Raw genomic sequence first — 25,126 nt, 5'->3', positions numbered from 1 at the left:
AACGTTATATCAAAATTGTCCAGATATGCATGAACACTATCCCTGAGACCACCATTCATCACTCAACTTTTCTTCTGTTGCACTTGTATTTACATCTAGCTCCACCCACTGCTGGGTCTGGGCCACTGCAGGTAATAGCCCAGTAAACAAGGAACGTCCCTGGACGCTCAAAATAGGTCTAAAAGTAGTCTGTCCGTCAAAGACATATTTTGAACGTCAATGGACGTCCAAATTCCATCTCAATAAGTTAGTTAAGTGGTGACCAATCGATAACGTCAGTGGACGTCCAAAATGTATTTTATACAAGTAATTTATTTCGGGACCAATTAATAACGTCAATGGACGTGCAAAATACGTCTAATAGTCGTCTTTTCAATGTCTGTGTTTGGACGTCTTTTCAACTTTCATTTTCAACCTTAAGAGAACGTTGATTAAACAGCAGTCATTACGTTATTTCAACGTTGAATCATCGGCTAAATGTTTACTGTGAGTGATCTTAATCACAAACAGGTACAAGTGCTCATTCTCCATGTAGAAATTATTGAACATTCACTGGGGTTTCGGAGAATTACTGAACTCATTCAGTTGGCTTATTTTCCTGTTAAGTATTAAAGGGAACATTAGTGGATAGTTCTAAGCTCTGCGTTTTTTTAATGTGGAACGTTGTGTTTGAGGAGAAAAATGAGTTGTACATGGCACAAGTGTAAGCTTTTATTCACTGTTTGAATTACCACAGTAACTCATTTGTGACTCAAGTTGTTTAGTTTTGTAGCACTCTAATTACAACTTGTCACGATACCAAAATTATGATTTTTCTATACAATACCTGCCTAGATATCTTGGTACAAATACGGAAAATATACCATCGCAAAAACCTAAAACATCGGGAAAATTAATGTACTTTCTCTACAAGCTGAGGGTGGTCGTCAATATCGCTGGAATCTGCTTGTTATGTGTGACGCCACACGTGACATTTCGCCGTTTCTGGATCCAATCGCGCCTTCAGTCCCATGTCATACATTTATAAGACATGTTTACTGCCCAGCTAACAAAATTACCTTCCCCTAACTTTGCATTTTGGTTACGGGAACGGTGCACTGGAATGTTCCCTCAACGTGAATTTGTCCAGTTTTTTCAACGAAAAGAACATTTAGAACATTTTTTAGTTACCTCAAACTTATTTAAACAAATAATTTAACATTCTAGAAACGTTCTCTTGGAATGTTCTTAGAATATTGCAAAATTATGTCTTTAGAATGTTCCCATAATACTCTATTTTGGTTGTTAGGAACTTTGCACTGGAATGTTCCCTCAACATTGGGTGCAAGGCTTGTCCTTTTAATATTCCATTAATATTTCACAGTATGCAGTTATTTTAATTCCCTTTTTAACATTCCCATTTGTTAAAAACTGAAAATCCTTTCTCCAAATCACTCCAATTTGCTATGATGGTCTAATTCAATAATGATAAAACTCAACTGCTATGATAATGACATTCATTCATTCATTCATTCATTCATTATCTGTAACTGCTTATCCAGTTCAGGGTCACGGTGGGTCCAGAGCCTACCTGGAATCATCGGGCGCAAGGCGGGAATACACCCTGGAGGGGGCGCCAGTCCTTCACAGGGCTGATAATGACATACTGAGGCAAATTCTGCAAATTTAATGAATTTAAATATTTTTATTATCATCATCATTATTTTTTTTTTTCAGTTGTCCTTTCCCCCAATTATGTACAGTTAGTGTTACATCAGTCATTACACTACACTGCGTTTCAGAACTGCTCCGTTCTCCAGCTGAAGCTCAGTCTCTTTTGCAGTGGTGCTCTCTTTTGTTTTGATGTTTTCGCTCTGGGTCCGGTTCTGCTTCTCTCTCTCTAAAGCTTTCTCCATCTCTGTGTAATAGTCCAGGGCTTTCCTCACTGGGTCAATGATGTGTTGCTGTTGAACACATATATATTAATCCTGACTTGGATTGTAGAATGCACATATTTCTTCTGACCCAATCAGATGAGATTGTCTGCTGCTTCATTTTTACTATGAGGTTAAAGTAGCTAACAATTTAATAGATTTGTTAGGTTTATTCAATTAACTCTATTAAATTACAGCAATTAAGTGTTCTCCTCTAAGCATGTTGAGCTATCCAATGAGGTTATATTACCAGCAGTTCAAAACGCTACTTGGCTTCATGTCTCAGAGGAAGCATGTGTTAGCATTTGTTCTCTCAGCTTGAATGGGAGAAGAACTAACAATAGCTAAATAAACAATAGGTATAAGATAAAGGAAGAAAAAAAAAAAAATATATATATATATATAAGAAAGAAAGCTTGCAGCCACTAATTAGCACTGTGAAACACATTAATTTATGTACCCCAGACTGCATACTAAGTCCTCAATTCTGATTTTCACTTACCCTCACATACATCCACTGAACACTTGCAAGGGGAGGAAGGGGTAACAAGGAGCTGTGAGACTGAAAAAGGTCTCGAGGTCAGCCCCAGAACCAACACTATATAGGACTTATATGGGGTTACCATGAAATATTCAGAGGACTGTAATGGGACGTTTGAGTTCTTTAAACGTCTCTTTCGACTTTCTTAGGACATTTTAAGGACTATCAGGTAACATTTAGAGGGCTATGATGGAACATTAATCAAAATAATTAGATTATCACTGACTTGATTTAACAAACACAATTTATGTAACCATTAAATTCTCTATAAATACTAAGGAATATTTACGTTTTGTCATTAAACTAAAGAACACTGTTATTGTGAAGTGTAAAGAAAGTAAGCATTACACTTCAAAGAAACTCGCTTTGTTTCTTATTTTACAGCCCCAGCAGATACAACAGAATATATATATCTAACAGCAACTATGCCAAACTTTATTCTTTTATCTGCAATAGCTTAACTTCGTCATTGTAGTGTGAGATAAACGTGCTATAATTTCACCATTCAAAACAGTTCAGGAAATTCCAAATAGCTGTTGTCATCTCCTCAAACCACAAGCGCACTCATTCAGTGAAACTATAGAAGCACTGTAGTAATTTTATGACATTTTTCAAAACAAAAATTGACTCAATTCATGCAGAGCTTTCTAACTCCACCAGTTTGTCTGTGCAGCCTTCCCAGTCTCAGTTTGAGATATCCCAGCCCAATAACTGTTTCTCAGAAGTCTCACAGCAATCAGGAGGATGAAACCCACTGTTCATCTGGATTCCTGGCAAGAGTCTTCAGAGGTTACATTACATGCAGAACAGTGCTGCTAGGGTCCTGATGCGAGTGCGAAAATATGACCACATTACTCCCATTCTCTATTCCGTTCACTGGCTTCCTGTCTCTGTCTGGATTGAATACAAGATTTCTCTTCTTACTCACCAGTGCATCTATGGCAATGCCCCTTCCTAAAAAAACCTGCTCACCCCATCAACCTCATCACAATGTCTCCACTCTACAACCGGTACTCCTCAGAGCTAAGCTCAGCACCATGGGTGACCGGGCGTTCTGCTCTCTGTGAGAATTTTAAAAAAGGACTCAAAACATGCCTGTTTAGAAGAATATATGACTTATAAGTAACCTGCTGATGTTTTCATCATGCAATTTTTTGTTTTTTTTCGCATGAAAATATTTTACTTTGTAGCAGTTTGAGATTTGTTTCAAATGTAAAGTGTGTTATAAATAAAATGTATTATTATTATTATTATTATTATTATTATTATTATTATTATTAAGAATTAGATTATAATTTTCAGAAACCTAGCCTGGTCAAACCTAGTGACCTATTTTATCACCCCCTTCCCCCAGAATCGGAATCCAAATAACAACGTGGTGCAGGGAAGTCTGGACCAGGAATCATAAAAATGACCCTTCAGGCTTATTTTCAACAGGGTCTGTCATAAACGGAATGCAAAGAGAAACAAAGTCAATGATCAACTGTTATTCCTTATTTCCTCTGCATACTCAAAGATAATTACAGAACTTTCCTTCCCTCGGATGAATTTATTCAACCTCTGTTTCACAGTTTCAATTTTGTATTCCAGTTGCACAATCAAAAATTGAATGATAATCATATGTTTAAAATGAACTTTTAATCATGAATCACCTGCATCTTCACATAGCAGCTGTCTGTTATCTGCTAGATATTGTGTGTGTCATTTGGTGAAAAAATTTGTAAAACATTTTGTCTGAATAATATTACTTTGTGTTAACATATAATAGAAAGGCGCTATATAAGTGTAACGATAATAATAATAATAATAATAATAACCTTTATATTGCAATATATTGAAATATTTGATTTTAAAATAAATATATAAAACTTGTGTGATGTATGAAAATGGACAATATAATTTGCTTGAATCCTACAAATAATCAAAAACACTGGGAGTGGACAGCAGTTTATTCATTCATTCATTCATTCATTAATTATCTGTAAGCGCTTATCCAGTTCAGGGTCGCGGTGGATCCAGAGCCTACCTGGAATCATTAGGTGCAAGGCAGGAACACACCCTGGAGGGGGCGCCAGTCCTTCACAGAGCAACACAGACACACAGATACACATTCACTCACACACTCACACCTACGGACACTTTTGAGAAGCCAATCCACCTACCAACGTGTGTTTTTGGACTGTGGGAGGAAACCAGAGCACCCGGAGGAAACCCACGCAGATCCGGGGAGAACACACCAAACTCCTCACAGACAGTCACCCGGAGTGGGAATCAAACCCACAACTGGACCAACAGAGTTCATCACTGCTGGTCATTGCTACATGATCCAGTGAAACCATGTTCGGCTCAGTGGCTTATATGGACCTCTTGTGGCTAAGTAAACTTGACTTGAAATATACAACACTGTATGGCATACGAACATAAGGGTGTCCACAAGTACACCTGGCATCAGGACACCCTAGGCCGCATTTCGATGATCGATTTTATAGTTGTATCATCTGACCTGCGGCCATATGTTCTGGACACTCGGGTGAAGAGAGGCGCTGAGCTGTCAACTGATCACCACCTTGTGGTGTGTTGGATCAGATGGCGGGGGAGGATGCCGGACAGACCTGGCAGGCCCAAACGTGTGCTGAGGGTTTGCTGGGAACGTTTGGCAGAGGAACCTGTCAGAAAGATCTTCAACTCCCACATCCGACAGAGCTTCGACTGCATCCCGGGGGAGGCTGGTGACATTGAGTCCGAGTGGGCCATGTTCCGGACTTCTATTGTTGAGGCGGCTGAACGGAGCTGTGGCTGCAAGGTTGTCGGTGCCTGTCGGGGTGGCAATCCCCGCACTCGGTGGTGGACACCCTGGGTGAGGGGGGCTGTCAAGCTGAAGAAAGAGTCCTATCGAGCCTGGTTGGCTCAGGGGACTCCGGAGGCAGCCGACAGGTACCGAGGAGCCAAGCGGCTCGCAGCCTCGGCAGTCGCTGAGGCAAAAACTCAGCGTTTCTGGTAAACCGTTAGGCGACTCAGGAGGGGAAAGCAGTTTTCCACCAACACTGTATATGGTGGGGGTGGGGAACTGTTGACCTCGACTGGGGACGTCACCAGACGGTGGAAGGAATACTTCGAGGATCTCCTCAATCCCACCAGCACGTCTTCCGCAGAGGAAGCAGAGCTTGGGAACCCGGGGGGGGGGGCTCGTCTATCACTGGGGCTGAAGTGGCCAAGGTGGTAGGGAAACTCCTTGGCGGTAGGGCCCCGGGGGTGGATGAGGTTCACCCCGGGTTCCTCAAGGCTCTGGATGTTGTAGGGCTGTCCTGGTCGACACGTCTTTGCAACATCGCGTGGACATCGGGGGCAGTGCCTCTGGACTGGCAGACTGGGGTGGTGGTTCCCCTTTTTAAAAAGAGGGATCGGAGTGTGTGTTCCAACTATAGGGGGATCACACTCCTCAGCCTCCCCGGTAAGGTCTATGCGGGGCTACTGGAGAAGAGAGTACGACCGATAGTTGAACCTCGGATCCAGGAGGAACAATGCGTATTCCGCCCCGGTCGTGGAACACAGGACCGGCTCTTTACCCTCGCTAGGGTCCTGGAGGGTGCATGGGAGTTTGCTCAACCAGTCTACATGTGTTTTGTGGATCTGGAGAAGGCATTCGACCGTGTCCCTCGGGGTATTCTGTGGGGGGTGCTCAGGGAGTATGGGGTACTGGGCTCTTTGTTACGAGCTATCCAGTCCCTGTACAAACAGAGCAGGAGTGTGGTTCGTATGGCTGGCAGTAAGTCCGACTGGTTTCCAGTCTGAGTTGGACTCCGTCAGGGCTGCCCGTTGTCACCAGTTCTGTTCACAATTTTTATGGACAGAATTTCTCGGCGTAGCCAAGTGGCGGAGGGTGTCCGGTTTGGTGGTCTCAGGATCCCATGTCTGCTTTTTGCAGATGATGTCGTCTTGTTGGCTTCATCGAGCCGGGACCTCAGCTCTTGCTGGACCAGTTTGCAGCCGAGTGTGAAGCGGTAGGGATGGGGATCAGTACCTCCAAGTCCGAGTCCATGGTACTCAGTCGGAAAAGGGTGGAGTGCTCTCTCCAGGTTGGAAGTGAGATCCTGCCTCAAGTGGAGGAGTTTAAATACCTCGGGGTCTTGTTCACGAGTGGAGCGTGAGATTGACAGGCGGATCGGTGCAGTGTCAGCAGTAATGCGGGCTCTGTACCGGTCCGTTGTGGTGAAGAAAGAGCTGAGCAGAAAAGCAAAGCTCTCGATTTACCGTTCAATCTACGTCCCAACCCTCACCTATGGTCACGAGCTTTGGGTAGTGACCGAAAGAACGAGATCGCGTGTACAAGCGGCTGAAATGAGTTTTCTCCGCAGGATGTCTGGACTCTCCCTTAGAGACAGGGTTAGGAGCTCGGACATCCGGGAGAGACTCGGAGTGGAGCCGCTGCTCCTCCACGTCGAGAGGAGCCAGTTGAGGTGGTTCGGGCATCTGGTTCGGATGCCTCCTGGACGCCTTCCTGGAGAGGTGTTCCTGGCATGTCCAACGGGGAGGAGGCCCCGGGGCAGACCAAGAACACGCTGGAGAGACTATATGTCTCGACTGGCCTGGGAACGCCTCTGAATACCCCTGGAGGAGCTGGCGTCGGTGGCTGGGGAGAGGGAGGTCTGGGTTTCTTTGCTCCGACTGCTTCCCCCGCGACCCGGACTCGGATAAGCGGTGGATAATGGATGTATGGCATACAGTTATCAACAAGATACGAGACAAATATATCGCATAAGAAAGTCCTAGATCCTGAACAACCTGATGTGGTCTGGGACAAATACTGAAGCGTAAACATTGTACTAGTTGGTAGGTCATGCACATCTAAAAACTGTTAGCTACATTAGCCTAGTAACTCCAGTCTAAAAACTCTAAATCTTGACACCAAACTTGTCTAGTTGACTAGACTTATGCTGTAGATGTAGCCTACATGACACCTACAAATCTTTCATGAAAACTGATATTAACCTCCATTAAATTGTTATAACATTTTCTGGATGTAAATTTACTAAATTAGCATTTATTACAACTGATGCTATTTGGTTCTTTATGTGGGTTTATATCAGGTGTCTGTGTAATCCTGATCCTCACCTCCAGACAAGGAAAGAGGTTGGCCAGCTCAATGAAGAGAGGGAACAGGACAAAGCGGATGAAGCCAGTCTGAGAGGAAGGTTTGGTCACTTTGTCTCGATCCATGAAGGGGCTTACTGGGAGTCCTTCTAGCTTCTCCATGTCACTCTAAGCAGATTATAAGAATCAGCATGAACTAATAAAAACATTCACAAGGTGCATGCAGCTTTAATCTACTTTCTTAATCTCATTGTTTTTAGTGGTAATTTTCAATTTTAGGTTATTTGTTTAATTTTTAAATATTTGTTATCACCTGGTTGAAGAACTCCTGCAGTAGGCAGTCCAGCCAAGGCTCAGCCACGTCCATGGGCCGAGCTTCGTTGGAGATGTCACTCACTTTGATCATAATCATCATCAACTAGGCCACAAAGAAGGAATCATACATTCATTCATTTTCTGTAACCACTTCAGTAGCAGGCACCAGTCCATCACAGGGCACCTCATACACACATACGTAATCATTAATACACTCACACCAATGGACACTTGTGCACAGCCAATCAACCAACCAGCGTGTTTATGCACTTGAGGGAAGAAACTGGAGAGCCTGGAGGAAACTAATGCAAACATAGGGGAGAACACAGAACACTCCTCAAAAACAGTGACCACTCCCATAACTGGGAATTTGATTGACTCTGATTGGAAAATTATGAGGTAATCCTGAGGTGAAAGTGATCACGAGGAGTTTGCAGCGTGCCTGCCTCCACTGAGAGATGTGCTTTTAGAAATGTGCTAAGACTTGAAAATGTAGAAAATGCATGAGCTCTCACCACATCCTTGTGGTCCTTGTTGCAGAAGTCGAACACAGGCAGAATGGCTTTAAATTTGTTGAGGATCTCTGTATGCCTGCTCATGTCTGTTGCAAGGATACACCTGAGGTAAAATTAAATAACAAACATAGCTCTGGCCTGGTGTGGGTGTCACTGAGCACTCTAAATGTCTTTAGTGAAATAGTGAGGGTCATACTTAATGATTCCTTCCCTGATCCTCTTGTACTGCTCCGTTGTCAGGTTTCGAAAAATGTTACTCTCCGTCTGAAAGAGATTAAAATAAAGCTGCAGGCACTCGGCATTTTATGTAAATTACCAGTCATTTATGTTTCTGTATTTCAGTATATTTATGTCTCTATATGAGTACAATCAGTACTGACCTGCCGTATGATTAATTCAGTAGAATGTATGTGATTGGGTACAAGCAGAGGGAGGCCGGTTTATGAATAATTGCATTATGTTACAATGAAAAATCTTTTCACCCTTTGCAGTAAGTGTGTGTGTGAGTGTGTGTGGATAGGATGTAGCTAAATAGCTTTAAAATCACGCATCTATTTCAATGAACAATATACATAAATATTTACTTATTTACCAAGAATAATAAAATTTAAATTAAAGCATAATAAATGCAGAATTGTTACATATTTTTTATGTAAAATATTATTAATTCATTGTCTTTAACCACTTATCCAGTTCAGGATCGCGGTGGGTCTGGAGCACCCAGAGGAAACCCATGCGGACATGGGGAGAACACACCAAACTCCTCATAGACAGTCACCCAGAGTGGGACTTGAACCCACAGCCTCCAGGTCCTTGGAGCCTGCTGCGCCACTTTGCTGCCCATTGGTCTAGAATTAGTTAACTTTATTTTTAACTTTTTAACTATATAATTAAAAGATAATTGAATGATGAGACAAATTAAAATTAATGAAATAAACAAACATATAAGCAGAAACATTTCACGCTGCTTATCTCCAAAAATCTACCCTAAAGCTGGTGTTGTTTTTCTCATACTTCAAGATACCTCATCACAATGGGTCTTTCTAGGTATAAACTGGAAAATCCCCCTTCACTGACAGTGGCACAACAGATGTATAAAACTCTTTATTTGCTGTTTGGCCACAGCTGCCCCATTTGGTAGATATAGTGGGGATTTAATGTTTTGTCTTAGTCAATGTGTTCCTTACATCTGGAAAATCAACACATTTTAACACTTTACAGTTTGATGTATACAAAATAATTAAGATTTTACCTTTTCCAGTATCTCAAATGCTATAGCACAGTGATGATTCTCCAGTGGGGAGATGTCATTGTACCTCAAGGCAAGCTCAGTGCGAGCATTAATCTGAAAAACAGTAGATGATTTTATCACTATAGCCCATTATATGGCAATGTAACTGTAAAATACATCTAAAACAGAGACAAAATCTGAGTGCGTCTTCACTGCTTTATAACATAGACTGTTTAAATATTTCAAATGCATTGCTTTAACTTACAGGTGAAAGTGAGACAGCCTTTCTCACCTGGTAGGCATTGTTGTAGCCAGTGTGGTCTAAATCATGGCACACAGCTGATGTCAGCATGATTAAGAGATCAGTGCTGTCCATCTTATTCCTTAGATCCGTCAGCCATATCAACCCATACATCTGCCAACAAAAGAGCACAGACCAGGTGTGAGCCAGCTACTTACTGCAACAGCTATGGGTGTCTCAAAACGCACTTCCCACTCTCAGAAAAAAAGGTATGGTGGAGGTACATTATTGTCAGTAAACTAACAAACAGGGTAAATGTTCCATAAAGGTACATTGCATTCTCTTTTCTAGAAGAAGAGGTCAACATTTGTAATATTTCGTTATAGAACTGTGTAAAATACAAGAAAAAAAAATCCATAATAAAGGTCTTGGAGATTAAGTGGAGTTTATGAAATTAACACAAATTTCAAACCTACAATTATAATGGAATAATGAGCAATTATGTTCTCTAATTAAAGGTACAGAATATGCACCCTTAAGGGTTCCACCACTGACAGTTTTTCTCACTATGTATACGTGCATCTTATTATTGTGTAGTTCAAAGAGGTGTTTTACATCAAAATATATGTATTATATGTATTGTACTAACAGTGTAACCTCCTGCATTGTAGAGTTAACTTTCACTGTATTTTCAATCTCTCTCTCTCTCTCTCTCTCTCTCTCTCTCTCTCTCTCTCACCATTTGAGTGACACAGAAGCAGTGTTTGAAGTTGTGAAAGGGGATGTTGTTGTAGCGCTTGTAGACCTCATAGAGGAACACCTGCAGAACATCCAGCTCAATGTTGAAAGTGGAGATAAAGTCCAGGTCTGTGTACATTACTTGAAGCAGCACCATGATCTCAGCATCCTCCCACTGCCTATACAGTCCCTCACACACACAGAGTTCTGATTATATTACAAAGGTAGGCAATTTAAGTATTAGGATTCTTGGACATGGACCCATAGATGTAGGAAGGTACACACTCTATTAGGTTTATCTTAGATGTTATTATGTCAGCAGCCTGACATTTTTATTCCATTATTCAAATTGATGACTCACATCTCTAACCTGCTTTTTCATGCTTTGGTCCCATTCATGCATTGCCTTGATTACTCCATCAGGCTTTTTAAAAGGTCTTTGACAGAGACAAGGACAACACACACATTCATCGCCTTTTCCTAAACTGTGTTTGCATCTGTGGAGAACCTGCATCCTGTTTTGTACATGTGAAAAGACTGGGTTCAAAAACTAAGCCAGCAGACCACTGCATAAAATTTAGTCTTCAAAGCCTGACACGTAATGCTCTGTTCTGAAGGACTCCTATTGATAGATAGCCCCCAAAACTACCATTCATATTGATATTAGCCCACTCACACACATGAAAAGCCTGAATTACGCATAAAGAGGCTAGAGGAATTGTGCTTTTGCTTGAGTAGGATGTTCATTTAGCTCTAGCAGGTGCTCAGCTCATTTGTTGAATTTACATTTGTTGGATTTACAGACTAATGAGGTTTAATATTTCAGCAGCTACTGCCCAGAGAAGAACATTTATCTAGAAAATAAGAAGGAATTAATTAATATAGCCCCGAAAATAGTCCAATAAGATGCTGAATAATTAAAATATGTCCAAGCTTGTGACTATAATAATATGAGATGTTGGTGTTATTTTAATGTCAGAAAATTAAAAGGTAACACAGCACTGCACCATGTAGTACAAATATATAAAAACAGTCCTTAAGGAGAAACTGTGTACATTAAATGGGGTCCAAATTTACATAACATTTACTTTCTCAAATGAAAAATATAACACCTGATTAATCGTTTCATATCTAAAATAAAATAAGATGAGGATATTTTGTCAGTAAGGCAAAGCCAATTGTGAATCAGTTAAACATGGGTAAGTGAGCAAGAAAGCGGGTGAGCCACTGAGGTGCTTCACATTAAAAAAGGCTGATGGACAGGGTACATGAAGCCTATAGTTGGCTTGGCCTGGTTCTCTATCTTTTCTGTTCTTGTTGTCACCATATTTTATCAGGTACACTTGTATCTCTGTGAGCACACTGCTTATTCTACCCTGTTTAAACATGCTCTTAGCACTGTGACTGGAGAAATTCAGACAAGGTGGTTGGACAAATCTACAGTGCCTGCATTCTATAAAAGAGTCATGACTTTTTTTCAGACTCATAAGACTGGGTAGTCTTAATTCACATTTTGTGTTTCAGTAGACTCTAGATCCCCATATTAATGTGCACATCATTTTTTATATTATGTCCCCTTGAATGTTTATGTGAATCTAGGATTTATAATAGCAGGCAGTGTCGCAGTCACACAGCTCCAGGGACCTGGAGGTTGTGGGTTCAAGAAACGCTCCGGGTGACTGTCTGTGAGGAGTTTGGTGTGTTCTCCATGTGTCCGTGTGGGTTTCCTCCGGGTGCTCCGGGTTCCTCTCATAGTCCAAAAACACATGTTGGTAGGTGGATTGGAGACTCAAAAGTGTCCGTGGGTGTGAGTGAATGTGTGTGTGTGTGTTGCCCTGTGAAGGACTGGCGCCACCTCCAGGGTCTATTCCTGCCTTGTGCTCAATGATTCCCTGAACTGGATAAGCGGTTACAGACGATGAATGAATGAATGAACAATGGCATATTTCAAAATGAAATGTGAACATTTGAAAAAAACATTTTTGCAATGAATAGAGTTCCAGCTTAGCAGGGAACTGCCGTGACTGAAATCCATCACAGCAGTTGAGAATTTTAATCCCGGAAGGCATGTCTGATAAGGTTAAATATGTTAATAATGACTAATAAGGTTTATAATATTAATTGACTTTAAATGTATGATTCCACCACTTTCCCCAATATTTACAGACTTTTGCTGAATTGTTACACTGAATATTCCTGACATTATTCCTGTGAACTCACCAGTTGTCAAAGGTTGGTGTCTTAAGGTACTGTCTCACCTCCTCCGAGACCTCCAGAGAACTGTATGAAGAATATTTTTATTATTTTTATTGATTAAACTATAGCTACCATCCAAAACTTAATAGATAAATAAAGTGGCCAGCTCACCTCATCTGTAAGAACTTTTCACGGACATGTTCACATTCCTCTCGTGTCTTGCGTAGTGTTCGCTTATGATAGAATGGTGAGGGTTTGTGGGTTCCCTCTGAAAGCTCCTTAAATAGCCCCAGCCAACTCAGGTGCTCCACATTCTGAAGGCAAGCAATGAACACCACACTTACTAGCAAGAATAATGGATATTAGAGGATGCAACTGGCATTACACTATGGAAATAAGGATCATAAGGGATCATAATGTTATGGCTGATTGGTTTATTAGACCAGATTCTTAGCTCAAAACTACAGTAAATCAATATCTCTGAAAAGGATATTAATTTTTTTTCTGTACAATAGCTTCCTGCTATGAAGTATTCAACTCTTTAGATGTGTGGTTCCTACATGTACCACTGTGAAGTATATCACAGGAATAGAGCTTTTCACATCAAACCCAGCTGAAATCTGTCTGACAGCACTGACACTCAGAAAAAGTGGTGGAGTTCTCTATAGTGTTTCTACAGTTTTACTTACAAAGAGTGAATAGTGTTTTTTAGTAAACACTGAATTTTGAAAATTTCTGCATTAATCTGTGTTTACCTCCAGCTTTTCTCTGAATGACTCCACCTGACTCTTCATCTCATACACAATAGGAGGGATCTCTCCTGCTTCAACAAGAATCTTCTTCTCCAGGCTCTGTAACCTAATTGAGAAAGTGTTGAGTGTGTACAAACTGTGCACTGTGTACAAAATTGTGTAGACATCTTTTGGGAAAGGTGATATATAAGTTTAAATTATTATTATTTTTATTTTAGAATTACTAAATTCAGAATGTATCCATTGTGTACATAAAAACACTCTGCTGCACACACACACACACAAAACTTGTATATACTCCACAAAAAAAAAATCATGAGGAGCAAATAGATGATTTGGAGCAGCGTCACAGTAGCCTGAGCTCAAATGTGTGCAGGTGGAGCCCCCCAACATCGATTTGTGAGTAAGTAGAACTCTGGGATGATGGAGCTCCATCCTGTACATTTTTGAGGAGTTGAAGAGGAGTTAGTGATCCACACCAGTACCTGTCTCTTTTGGTCATTCCGTGTTCATTATTTAACACATTTGATAAATATTGACAAGTGCTTACCTTTTTTCCATGGAGGATAGATCAAATCCCAGTGCCACTGCCAGCTCTGTGCCTGAAAACAACAGCTGTACACTTCACCATACTCCTTGCAGTCCATAATATCATTCAACTAATTCCATATCATCATACAGTTTTCTCTTTTGATCTGATAGCAGCCCATCTGTTTAAAATGGAATATATATTAATCCTTTCCCACAGGTTTATTCATTCATTCATTATCTGTAACCGCTTATCCAGTTCAGGGTCGCGGTGGGTCCAGATCCTACCTGGAATCATTGGGCGCAAGGCAGGAACACACCCTGGAGGGGGCGCCAGTCCTTCACAGGGCGACACACATACAGACACTAACACTTTTAAGTCACCAATCTACCTACCAATGTGTGTTTTTGGACCGTGGGAGAAAATCCATGCTGACACGGGGAGAACACACCAAAGTCCTCACAGATAGTCACCCGGAGTGGGACTCTAACCCACAACCTCCAGGTTCCTGGAGCTGTGTGACTGCAACACTAGCTACTGCACCACCGTGCCACCCACAAGTTAATACAGTTCTTAGTAAAATATATGTGACATGCTTTAGTCAAGGGCGGCACAGTGGCACAGTAGGTAGTGTCTGGAGATTGTGGGTTCAAGTCCCGCTCTTGGTGACTGTCTGTGAGGAGTTTGGTGTGTTCTCCCTGTGTCCACGTGGGAGATCAAACATTACAGCACAGTTCTCCCCCTGTCTAAACAGCCCTGTTCAGAATGACTGTCTCCAGCACCTGTTCCTTTAAATGAGAATACTAAGTTCAGCAAAAGGAGATCAGGATAGAGGAGCAGAAACACTGGATTTTTAGTTATTTTCGCTTGGCTTTCTTTTTTCTCCTTTCTAGTTTTTGCAGTATTTAATCATTTACTTAGTTTTGCTCTCTTTAACCTCTTTATGCTACATTTAAAATGAGATAAATATGAATCTAGTGCTGTGAATGGAGAGACTCAGACAAGGGCACAATACAGTTCTAAAGTCTCAGCACTTTACGTAAGAATTGAGCAAATTAGAATAATTTTATCCCGTGTTTTTTTTCTTGTCTCCCGCTTTGTGGGTTGGTAGCAGCTACAGATCTATAAATGAATGTGTTAATGCCTGGAAACTTTTTGTGTTTATATATTTATTTATTTACTATATTTTCCCTTTTAAGGAGAATTCATAATTTATATCACCTAAATATAGCAATATTTATCCTTGTTATTGTTTTTTTTTTTTTTTTTATGAATTGCAACATGCTTGAAGTGAAGAATAACGTTGATTTTTATAGTCTCTAAATGTCCATTAACTTCCCTTGTGCAACAATATTTAAAATAGGTTTAGTACACAATGAATGATGCAGAGAATAGTTAAAAACTCACTGTTGCAGTCTGCAGCAACCACCTCCAATTTGTAGCAGGTGTGAGGGCTGTTGGGGCTCAGCTGAGGGGAGATGTTAATAATGTTTCCTTTGGGATTGTAGAGTTTGAGGATATCATGTGGACCTGCTTCTGCAGCTGAGCGAAACAGATCTGTAAGAAAAGATGATGTGCTACTTTATAGTTAACACTGAGCTAGCCATTTGTCCAGGACTATCCCAATCTTTGTATAAGACTGCATATCCTTTCTGCTGTAATAAAACACAGTATCTTCTAGAAGGAAAAATGAATATTTCAGTACAATTACTAAAATAAAGTATTATGGCCATTTCTCATTGTTCAGATCAATCTAAAGCATTGCTTTTTTTTGTAGTTGTAGTTTTGAAGTAGGTCAAGTACAAATGTAATAATAAACCTTTTTGTGCCTTAAATGAACATAATGTAATCACAAGGATAAAGGAGTTTGAAGCATGGCACACACTTGATACAAAGCTTGACACTTGAACAGAGCTCTGTCAAAACCACCTGTGTACCATGTTCTACAACTGAAGCACGCACACACACACACACACACACGCACATGCCATTCAACTGTGCCCTGCTTTCATTTAGACAACTACTGTCCCCCCAAGGGGACATTACTAATGCAATCCAGTACACTGATGTAAATAAAAAAAAACAAAAGTCTCCATAGTAGGATGCTCCATAGTAGGATGAGGTGTATATAGAGCTTCCAGTAAAAAATAATTTCTAGCTTCCATTTATGCTGTTTTGGTGATTCAGTAAACAACCACCTATTTTTTGTAGATGGAAATAAATACTGTCATCTGAGTAAGTGATTATTTGAATAGCCTGTGACAGATGGGCTGAATGAGCCTAGCTCGTATACAAAACCCTCACTTCTACTGCAATCACTGCTTTGTATGAAGTGAAATACATAGTGTATCAGTGTGACAGCTATAAAAATGACATTTCTGTAGATGGATTCAAATTTTGTGGTAAAACTTCTCATCCAACACTTCTGAAAATGAGAGAATTCAAAGGTAGATTATCCTGCTGCAACCCAGTATCATTTTTTACAAATTTGGGAAGGTTTTTAGAGCAGTTTGGATCAGTGAGATCATATACTGATATTGTGTGTTAGTTCTGAATCACAAAATACACCAGTCCAACACATTCTAAAAGAAACGGATACATCTCCCTCACTCCAGAGAACACTTTTACTGCTCCACACTCTGGTGTTGGCTATATCTGATATTTGGCATTGAACATGGTGACTTTAAATTCATGTGCGGTTGCTTCAGAAGAGCCTCCTTAATTTTATTCTGTTTATGAAGATAATACAATCTATAAATATGAATATTCAAATAGTATTTGTTTGATTACCTTTGACGTCTTGTGCAGGACAGTCTACAGGAAACTGTGCCTTCTCTGGTCTTCCATTTACTGTGAAATAAATGATTTTAGTTTCCATGATGGACAGTATCTCCCACACTCCTCACAGCTGAATGAGGTGTTTACAGTGTGATATCTATTTAATAGAGTGCCACTCCACAACCCCTCCTCCCACTCCTTTGTTCTGTCCCTCCTTTTACAACCTTCGCGCCATTCTCTTTACCCATGTGCTTTGGCCCATATTAACCAAGGCATTATAGAGCTTGAAACTTATAAATATTATATCCAGGCAGTTAAGATGGGGTAAAACACATTTGTAACTAATTTAAGTTTGTTAGATCTCTTACAATATTGTTCAGTGTAGTGTTTACTCATGCTGTATTAGGAACGTCCCTTTCATACCTTATGATGATGTTTTAAGTTAATACTCTGGAAGCATTAATTATCATTGCACAGCAGTACAAATAAACCATGACTCCTCATTAAACCTAATCCTTGGCAGTGAACACACACACACAAAAACAAATTCACTAGGAGCAGTGAGCAAACACACTAGGATCTTCCTATTTCCTTTGGAGCAGCTGGGTGTTAGGTGCCTTGCTCAAGGGCACTTCAGAGATGGATGCTGAGGGAGGACAAACCCTGATGCCATTTCACCTCCTTGGACCACTTTTGGAAGGTACAGAGCATGAAAACAACACAAATCTGGCTTTGTCAGAGTCATTCAGATCCTTACGACTGGTCATTTTTCCTACTTCCAACACATCAATTTAAACTTGCTACAAAAATATATCCCATATCTTGACAGGTCCCACTCTAACAAAGAAGTGTTATTCACTTTACTTACTTGTGGTTTAAATGTTGTGGCTGATCTGTGTTTAGACTGTAACTGTGTACTCCTGTACAGAAGAGGTCGCTGTGCTTCAGTGTGGTGTTAGGGCAGGGACTTTTATTGTGGTAGCGACGCCATTTCAGCCATGTGTCTGTTCTCATTGGGTGGAGGAGTGTGGCTGGTGTGAGTGCGGAGCCGCGTGTCTTCATTCCTTCTTTCTCATATTCAGTGTCCGCCGCCTTTCGGGCTGAGTTTAAAGATGACGGAGGAGAATAAGTCGTCGAAGAAGAAGTCAAGCCAGAAGCTTCTCGCTCTGAACCCCGCGGAGGACTCGGAGTTTCGAAAGAAAGTTCAGAAAGTGAAGAGCAGACCCCAAACCGTGAGTGCAACACTGTTTCTGTCCAACAGACTCGTGCAAACTCGGCACCTTTACATCACTTCAATCACTTAAATTCTGCTTTCTCTGCCTTCAGAAAGATGTCGTTAATTTATTTTTCAGCGGCGCTCTCGGTTTTAACAGAACGACGTCGAAATACAGTGCGTTAAAGCCCACGCTTTCGAATTCACCAGAATAAGCCCGACAAATATCGCTGACTTTGTTTCGTAGTTTTTGAATAAAATGTGTAACAATACTGTGGGGCATATTCCACATTATATCTGCAGCAAAATATTGTTTTCGACTGTTTTCACTGAAATGATCAAATTTAGGCTTATTCTCAACGGTCCACAAAGCAGTGCAGCTAATCAGAACAGAGCTCGTTATTTTCTCTCTCTCTCTCTCTCTCTCTCTCTCTCTCATATATGAATGAGATATTGTGTAGGGTTCCGGGGAATTTCAGGGTTCATCTTTACAATCCCCCGAGTAGCATTTCTGCAAAACAGGTCCATAGCGCTAAAAACACAGCGTCTCAAAACTGAACGTCGACAAATGTTGTTGGCGTCGGATGTTAGCGTAATCTACCTATTTTACCTACAGCAGCTAACGACGATGAAGTTTGTTTTTTATTCGCCAGCTTCACATTCGGATTTTCTGTTCCCCCTTAAAAGGCGCAGTTATTACAGATTGTCGCCACTAGATGGGAGCATAACACAACTTCCGTGCCATGGAAAAACTACAAACATGGCATGAGAAATAGTGTGGGGAAATTATTTGGACATTATCAAAGTCTCTCAAAAAAAACTGAAATGTTCATTAAATATATAATATAACAGACTATTAAAATTCCGAAGATAAATATATCTTCACTGTGGATTTCTTGATAATGGCCCTATAAATATATCATATGACCTGATAGAATGTGTGGGGAAATTGCGTATATGGTTTGTTTCTTAGGGCAGAATCTCCTCATTGTCGTTGTTTTTGAGAGACGTCATAGGAAATAAGACACACGCAATGTTCTCTCACACACGTTCACATGGTCATTACAAAATAATTTAATAAAATATCTTCATCTTTAGGATTTTAAGTCTCTGATAGTGTAGCTTTAATGTGCCTTTCAGATTTTTGAGAGACTTTGACAATAAAGAGTGTTTTTTTAGGAAATAAACCAAACCTGTAGTTTTTCCTTGGTTTGACAGTTATTTTGCCATCTAGTGGCAAAAGAATGCAATTAATGCACAATTTAAGGTTGGAACAGAAAATCCGAATAAGAAGCCAATTTCAGCGTCGTCTTGTGCTCCTCCTGTTCACACTCCTATAAAGAATGCAGCCTATCAATTTATACATCACACCTGTAAATGGGGTAATAATAACAATCACCTCTATTTTTGATGGTTACATCATGAAACTATACCCATGGTATACATTTACAGCAATGACATAAAAAGAATACAAGCTGAACGTAGCATCTTGCGTGAAATATGTTTAAAAAAGGCTGTTTATATTTATTTTTAAATGTGTTCTTTAAGCACTGACAGTGTGACATGGACTCGTTGAATAATTGTCTAGGGTGAAGGGATAGAAAACAAAAGTGAAATGTATAAATATATTTTGTAATCTGCTCCTTGTTTCCTCTCAGAGCCTGCAGCCTGGGGTGATTTATATGGGCCACATTCCTCGAGCTCTGGCTGAGCCACAGCTCAGAGAGTATTTTTCACAGTTTGGCAAAGTTCTTCGGTTAAGACTTTCAAGGAGTAAGAAGGTATGTTTGTTTGGTGTTTTTTATTTATTTATTTATTTTTTTAAGTATCATTTACATTGTGCTAATTACCCTGTTCTTATACATTTCCATGTTGTAAATGTTACCTGCAGTGACAGGTTATTTGGCACATTCTGAAAATTACCTTCAACATGGCTGTTGTAGAGGGTGAGATACATGTGCCTACAGGAATATGGTACATATGCTTATTGCCAACTTGATATAGCTGTGCAATGAAACCCATGTGCCTACAAATGCAAACATTTGTAGCTACGTTATTTTGATTCACCCCGAATCCCAGTTCCTCAGTGGATCCCTGCTCTGCTTGTTGTGTTTTCTGAGATACACAATCCTGACACAGCTGGCACTTGTCCATTTGTTAATAAGTTGAATCAGACTAAATGAATCAAAGCCCAAATGTCCCCAACGCTAGGCTGCACATCTCTGATTTACAATTTTCAGTCATGTTACAGACTTCACGCTAATGATTTTTGCTCAAATTCTTATTGGGTGTAGTGTTATATTCTGCATGGGGAATTTAAACCCAGTTTATGTGGAAGGCTGTAATCCAATACTCTACATCAGCTGCAGTTCTCTGGGCATGCAGAACACAAATGCGTCGTTTCAAAATGTCAGATTTTTGTGTTCTTGAACTGGTGCCTATACCACGATTTTGCAATCTGTAGGCACTTAGAGGAGTCCTTAGAAAGCAGTCTTATAGATGTATTCTACATCTTACCTGCTACTTTATAGGCTTTAAGGTTGAGCATTGTGACCAAAACTGTGACTGGGAACCACTGTTTCAATTGGTTATGTTTCTGCTGACTGGTCCTGCTTTTGTTTACAGACAGGCCAGAGTAAAGGATATGCCTTTGTGGAGTTTGCCTGTGATGAGGTGGCCAAGATTGTGGCTGAGACTATGGACAACTACCTGATGGGAGAGAGGCTGATCAAATGTGTGTAACTTGTAATGTACACAAACAGCCAAAGCATTACTACCACTTTCTTGTTCCTACAGTGATTGTCCATTCTGATCTTCATTGGTCAGGACACCCATAGGACCACCCCATAGCAGGTATGATTTGGGTGGTGAGTCATACTCTGTGCTGCAGTGTAACTCACTTGTTTGTGGTTAGCGTATGTTGTTTGTATGAGTGGGTTAGTTATTAAACACTGTACATTCACTATTTGTACTTTTAGAAACGGCGACGACAATGGTCCACCGTTTAGGTTATGAGTTAATCTGTTGCTGCACAGATTGTGGTAATCGTCTTCAAGTCCATCCAAAACATCACCACTATGTCATTAACACTGCAGCACTGTGAATGATCCACCGCTCAAAACATACCTGGTCCTGTGGGCATCAGTTGAGCTGACAGTATGGACAGTGAGTGTAGGAACTAGGTGGTCACAATATTATGACTGATATGTACAATGTACACTTGGGGTTGACTTTTTTCCTGGTTTGCTCAGGTCATGTGGTTCCACCTGAGGAGATTCATGAAAAGCTTTTTGTTGGTTGTCAGAGGGTATTTACAAAGCCCATTCGGCCTGCAGCCTCACGCTATAATCGAGGTCACGGCCCAGAAGAAATGAAGAAAATGACTTCAAAGCTTCTGCGCAAAGAATCCAAGCTTCGCAAGAGACTGGCAGAAAAAGGCATTGACTATGATTTTCCTGGGTTTGTAAGTAGAATTCAGATTTAGTATTCAGTTTAATAGTTTTGTTTTATATTTATTAGTTATTTTGCTGTTTACCTTTTTAGCTGGATTGATAACTCTACCATACTTTCTCAGGCAGCTCAAGTTAAAGCAAAGAAAACCCAATCTGGTGCTGACACATCTGTCTGCAGTGAGGTAAGCTACGTCTTATTAAAAAAAAGTTAGTATGGTGTTAACTTTAACCCCTCCCTTGTTCTGGACATCAATGCCTGATGTCAGGGCACAGTCTGAAAATTACTCCAGTTTGTTTTCTGGAGTAAGATAACTGTGCCAATATAAACTGGTACATTAAGCTTATTGGCAGCTAATGTAGCTGCACAATGAAACCCATGCACCAACACGTTAATGAACTTCAAAGATCTGTGTTCTGGTGGGTAATTCTGATTATAACAGATGTTTTTACTATTTGAAAATGTAATACTAAAGATGATGCTTTAAGACCAGGACATTTCAGTTTAATTAAGTCTGACAACCAAAGTGGGTCTCTTGTTCTTTTGTACAATGTTCGTAGTCTTCTTGCTCCAATTGTTTTTAATGAATGAACTGTGATTATGTAGGATGCAACACCAGTTTGCACCCCTTCAGTCCTGGAGAAAAGAAGGTCGATGAAAGTAGACGATGATGACGTTGACGATGAAGTTATCGTCAAACCTCAGTGTACGTCAGAGAACAATGAATGTGAAGAAGACACAGAGGAAGAGGATACACATAATGATGATGATGAATCAGAGGAAGAATAAGAAGCATCAGAGGAGGAAAAGCAAGAAGAAAGAAAATAGTGCTGAGATTTGGACATCACCTTCAGAAAGACTCTCCTAAGCTGCAAAGCTGAAGTGTTATATGGAAATGATTAATTCTGCAGATGGTCATGGCCTCCTCAAAGACATGAGCTGAGGAACCCATTTCTGCTTTTGTACATGTTTAATTTTTGTAAAGTTATTTTATCTGTTGCTTTTTCATTATGGTTGAGGATCTCAGTTGATTTGTTTTAAGCAAATCAGAGCTTTAAGCACAGGTTAACTGTAAATAGTGTTCTTATTTCTGAAGAACAGAATGTTTCACAGCTGTTAAGCAAGCTGCTTTACAAGAACCGAATGGGTAATACAGAGAGCAGGTGAAAAGGAAGATAAGGGTGATTATATCCATGTGAAGGGGTGGAGAGTACAACAGTATATTGTAATATTTTAGGTCATGCTATCCATTTCTGAGAATATCATGTGAATTGTTTCCTAAAGAACAATGAACACTGAATATCTGCAGGTATAAGCATGTCATTGGTTCTGTTTAGTTGAATTTGTTGCTTTATGTACAATGAGCAACAATTATTGATTGTACTCTTGGAGCATATATTGTGAATGAGTGAACCCCAGCTGAGGCCATTTTAGGACATCCCATTCTGCATGTTACACATGCGCTATTGTAGGTATTTTGGGCTGAGGCTAATATCTGAAATTTCTATCTACACCTGTCTGTTAACACAAAACAATATTAATAAAAAAAAATCTTGGAGTAGCCTGGATTTTTGTCCTGTATTACTACTTTTCCAAAAACAGTGGCATATTCCTCTCTCAATCTATATCTTATTCTTATGCTCCATTTCTGTTATCTGTCTCTGTGTGTGTAAATATATATTGTAGTTGCTGTCTAATTAAAAACGTACAGTGTCTCCAAAAATAGGAACTTTACAGGAGCAGAAATAAACATGGAATTTCAGTGGAAGGCAATGTAAAGATTATGGAGCCTATTTGTCCAATCATTATAAAATGAACAACTGCTGTGTTCAAATGCTGCAGTAAAATCCACAAAAATTGCGAGACAATTTTCATTGGAAAGTGATCATATAATTAGGTATGACTTTTGGGTGAACAAGGAAAAGGAATTATAATTCCAGTGCTATTAAGTGTTTTTTGTCGTGCATTTACCCTTAGGTGTGTGTGGCCAAATTTTGAGCTTAAGCTACGTGGCTTAACTACAATCCTGCGTTTTGGAATACCTCACTGATCACTGAACGATGAAAACGGCTTAATTTAAGACGGTTTGCCAAATTAATTTGTGGTATTTCTTAAAGTAAACGCAAGGTGGCGCGCAGGGGTGATTTGTCCACAATCAGAAGACCACCGCAAGATCTTATAGATGTATCATTTGTATACTTTTTTATTATATGCTTGGAACGTACAGGTGGTCATTTTGAATAGTAAATGAAGGGCTATATTTGGATTGTAGTAAACAATAATTCTGATACTCTGGTCCCCACCACCTTGAGTAAAACCTTGCAATGAACCTTCCTGAATAACCAATGAATCCCAACACAAATTATGAATGCAACTTTGAAGAATGTCTCTGAGTATATTCCTGTAATGTTACTCCAAACTGAAGAAAAACATGACATGCTATGTGTAGTGTTGCACCTGCTTCATTGTGCATGTCACAACTTATATTTTACACAGATGTCATGATTTAAGTTTGAACTAAAAGAAACTATAATATAAAACCTTGCCAGAAAGCGTTTGAATATATCAAGGTTTGGGGAAACTGATATTGCAATCATATAGGTAATATTATAGACGAATATTTGCTTACAACAATGATCAGCATCAAATATTTAACTTTTGTTAATATTTCAGACTGCATATTTGTTGGACTACATATTGTTTGGCTGGAATAGAAAAAAAATCTTAATTTTTAAAGTTTAGAAGGTTTTTTTTAATGCTTTAACAGGTTTAGCTGGAACTCTTCGACCTCGCCTACATCTATGAATATTGTATCCGCGGTCTCCACCCACCGCCGCGCTCCTGCTGCGAGCTCTGCCCGAGTTGTGGTAAAGAAGCCTGGGTAGTTCGTCCGTCTGAAGCTGTCTTTGGAACACTGCTGTTTCAAAAATCAGGCTCGGCCATCACTACCAATTTTGCGCATTATACACTTTTTAACATAAATACCACACGAGCATGCTAACAATTTTAAAAGCTTGATATTCACTGGAGGGTCCCTAAATGACCTCACGAAGAGTGCGCAACAGGGAGGTGTGAGGACCTCTGGTGATGTTTATAGTTACTGTACGATTATACATTTAGCGCTACCTGTGGTAAGTCTCCCAGGGTGGGTGTACTGAGGGTATTTAGCGCATGCGCTGAGTCTGGAGCCTGGAGCTGGGAGAGACTCCTCCATGCTTCTCTTATCGCACTGTGTCTGAAAACACTCTTTTCCCGAAACCTCCAACGATTTTCAGGGAGAGTTGGAGAGGTGTGATTCTCTGGGAGTCTCCAGGTGTGTACACGGTTTGTATGTGTTTAATGAACGATTCTGTGTGCCGTTGTTGAGTGCTTTGTTTGAGAACTGACGTTAACGCCGTTAGCAGGTTTAGCTTTGGAAATAATCAATGAAAACGGCTCAGAGAGCTACTGTCATATACACAGGCCCCAGTTTTATTACACAGCCATACTATTAAACCTGGCGTTGTTGTAATTGTTTAAGACGTTGTTAAGATATAATGAAGCAGAGTGTATTTTGTATGACTGTCCCTCAGGCCCGGGACAATAACGTTAAGAGCAGAAAAGCTCTTTAGCCGCTGGCTAAC

General features: G+C 40.2%; 3 protein-coding genes and 2 non-coding genes across 5 annotated transcripts in view; 4 read left to right on the top strand and 1 right to left on the bottom strand.

Annotated features, from left to right (window-relative positions):
• Nucleotides 1-1,760: 1,760 nt before the first annotated feature.
• Nucleotides 1,761-16,940, bottom strand: si:dkey-219c10.4 (high affinity cGMP-specific 3',5'-cyclic phosphodiesterase 9A). The gene is made up of 14 exons (XM_066685920.1): nucleotides 16,853-16,940; nucleotides 15,470-15,619; nucleotides 14,084-14,135; nucleotides 13,537-13,639; nucleotides 12,953-13,095; nucleotides 12,806-12,865; nucleotides 10,587-10,764; nucleotides 9,899-10,021; nucleotides 9,628-9,720; nucleotides 8,572-8,639; nucleotides 8,376-8,478; nucleotides 7,859-7,963; nucleotides 7,567-7,713; nucleotides 1,761-1,943 (listed from the first exon to the last, which is right to left on the bottom strand). Exons 1-14 carry the CDS (start codon nucleotides 16,938-16,940, stop codon nucleotides 1,761-1,763), a joined length of 1,596 nt encoding a protein of 531 aa, XP_066542017.1.
• An 879-nt stretch (nucleotides 16,941-17,819) lies between these two features.
• nifk (nucleolar protein interacting with the FHA domain of MKI67) lies at nucleotides 17,820-23,243 on the top strand. Its single transcript, XM_066686596.1, has 6 exons — nucleotides 17,820-18,072; nucleotides 19,712-19,834; nucleotides 20,679-20,787; nucleotides 21,305-21,516; nucleotides 21,628-21,687; nucleotides 22,110-23,243. The coding sequence occupies exons 1-6, from the start codon at nucleotides 17,953-17,955 to the stop codon at nucleotides 22,290-22,292; spliced, it is 807 nt and encodes a 268-aa protein (XP_066542693.1). The 5' UTR covers nucleotides 17,820-17,952; the 3' UTR covers nucleotides 22,293-23,243.
• LOC136664302 (small nucleolar RNA ACA64) lies at nucleotides 19,961-20,087 on the top strand. Its single transcript, XR_010795111.1, has one exon. It is a non-coding gene; the product is annotated as a small nucleolar RNA ACA64 (small nucleolar RNA).
• Nucleotides 21,775-21,895, top strand: LOC136664303 (small nucleolar RNA ACA64). Its single transcript, XR_010795112.1, has one exon. It is a non-coding gene; the product is annotated as a small nucleolar RNA ACA64 (small nucleolar RNA).
• Nucleotides 23,244-24,360: 1,117 nt separating the features above from the next.
• Nucleotides 24,361-25,126, top strand: part of clasp1a (cytoplasmic linker associated protein 1a) — a 66,704-nt gene continuing 65,938 nt past the window's right edge. The window contains exon 1 of the mRNA XM_066686335.1: nucleotides 24,361-24,816. The gene's annotated coding sequence lies outside the window, so the exon portion shown is untranslated. The remainder of the gene's footprint in view (nucleotides 24,817-25,126) is intronic.

This window comes from Hoplias malabaricus, chromosome 12 (genome assembly GCF_029633855.1).
Source record: "Hoplias malabaricus isolate fHopMal1 chromosome 12, fHopMal1.hap1, whole genome shotgun sequence".
Classification (NCBI taxonomy): Eukaryota; Metazoa; Chordata; class Actinopteri; order Characiformes; family Erythrinidae; genus Hoplias; species Hoplias malabaricus.
Note: the sequence above shows the minus strand (reverse complement) of the source record. Positions and strands in the feature narration are given on the sequence as shown.

What these genes read in the sequence shown, in the direction of transcription:
- si:dkey-219c10.4 (XM_066685920.1), bottom strand. Translation starts at nt 16,940, where the DNA reads ATGGAAACTAAAATCATTTATTTCACAGTAAATGGAAGACCAGAGAAG. An exon ending in CTATCCTCCATGGAAAAAAG is followed by an intron (nt 13,640 to 14,083) that starts GTAAGCACTTGT and finishes TTTCTCAATTAG; the next exon opens with GTTACAGAGCCTGGAGAAGA. An exon ending in ACAAGGACCACAAGGATGTG is followed by an intron (nt 7,964 to 8,375) that starts GTGAGAGCTCAT and finishes TTTGTGGCCTAG; the next exon opens with TTGATGATGATTATGATCAA.
- nifk (XM_066686596.1), top strand. Translation starts at nt 17,953, where the DNA reads ATGACGGAGGAGAATAAGTCGTCGAAGAAGAAGTCAAGCCAGAAGCTT. An exon ending in GGGAGAGAGGCTGATCAAAT is followed by an intron (nt 20,788 to 21,304) that starts GTGTGTAACTTG and finishes TGGTTTGCTCAG; the next exon opens with GTCATGTGGTTCCACCTGAG. An exon ending in ACACATCTGTCTGCAGTGAG is followed by an intron (nt 21,688 to 22,109) that starts GTAAGCTACGTC and finishes GTGATTATGTAG; the next exon opens with GATGCAACACCAGTTTGCAC.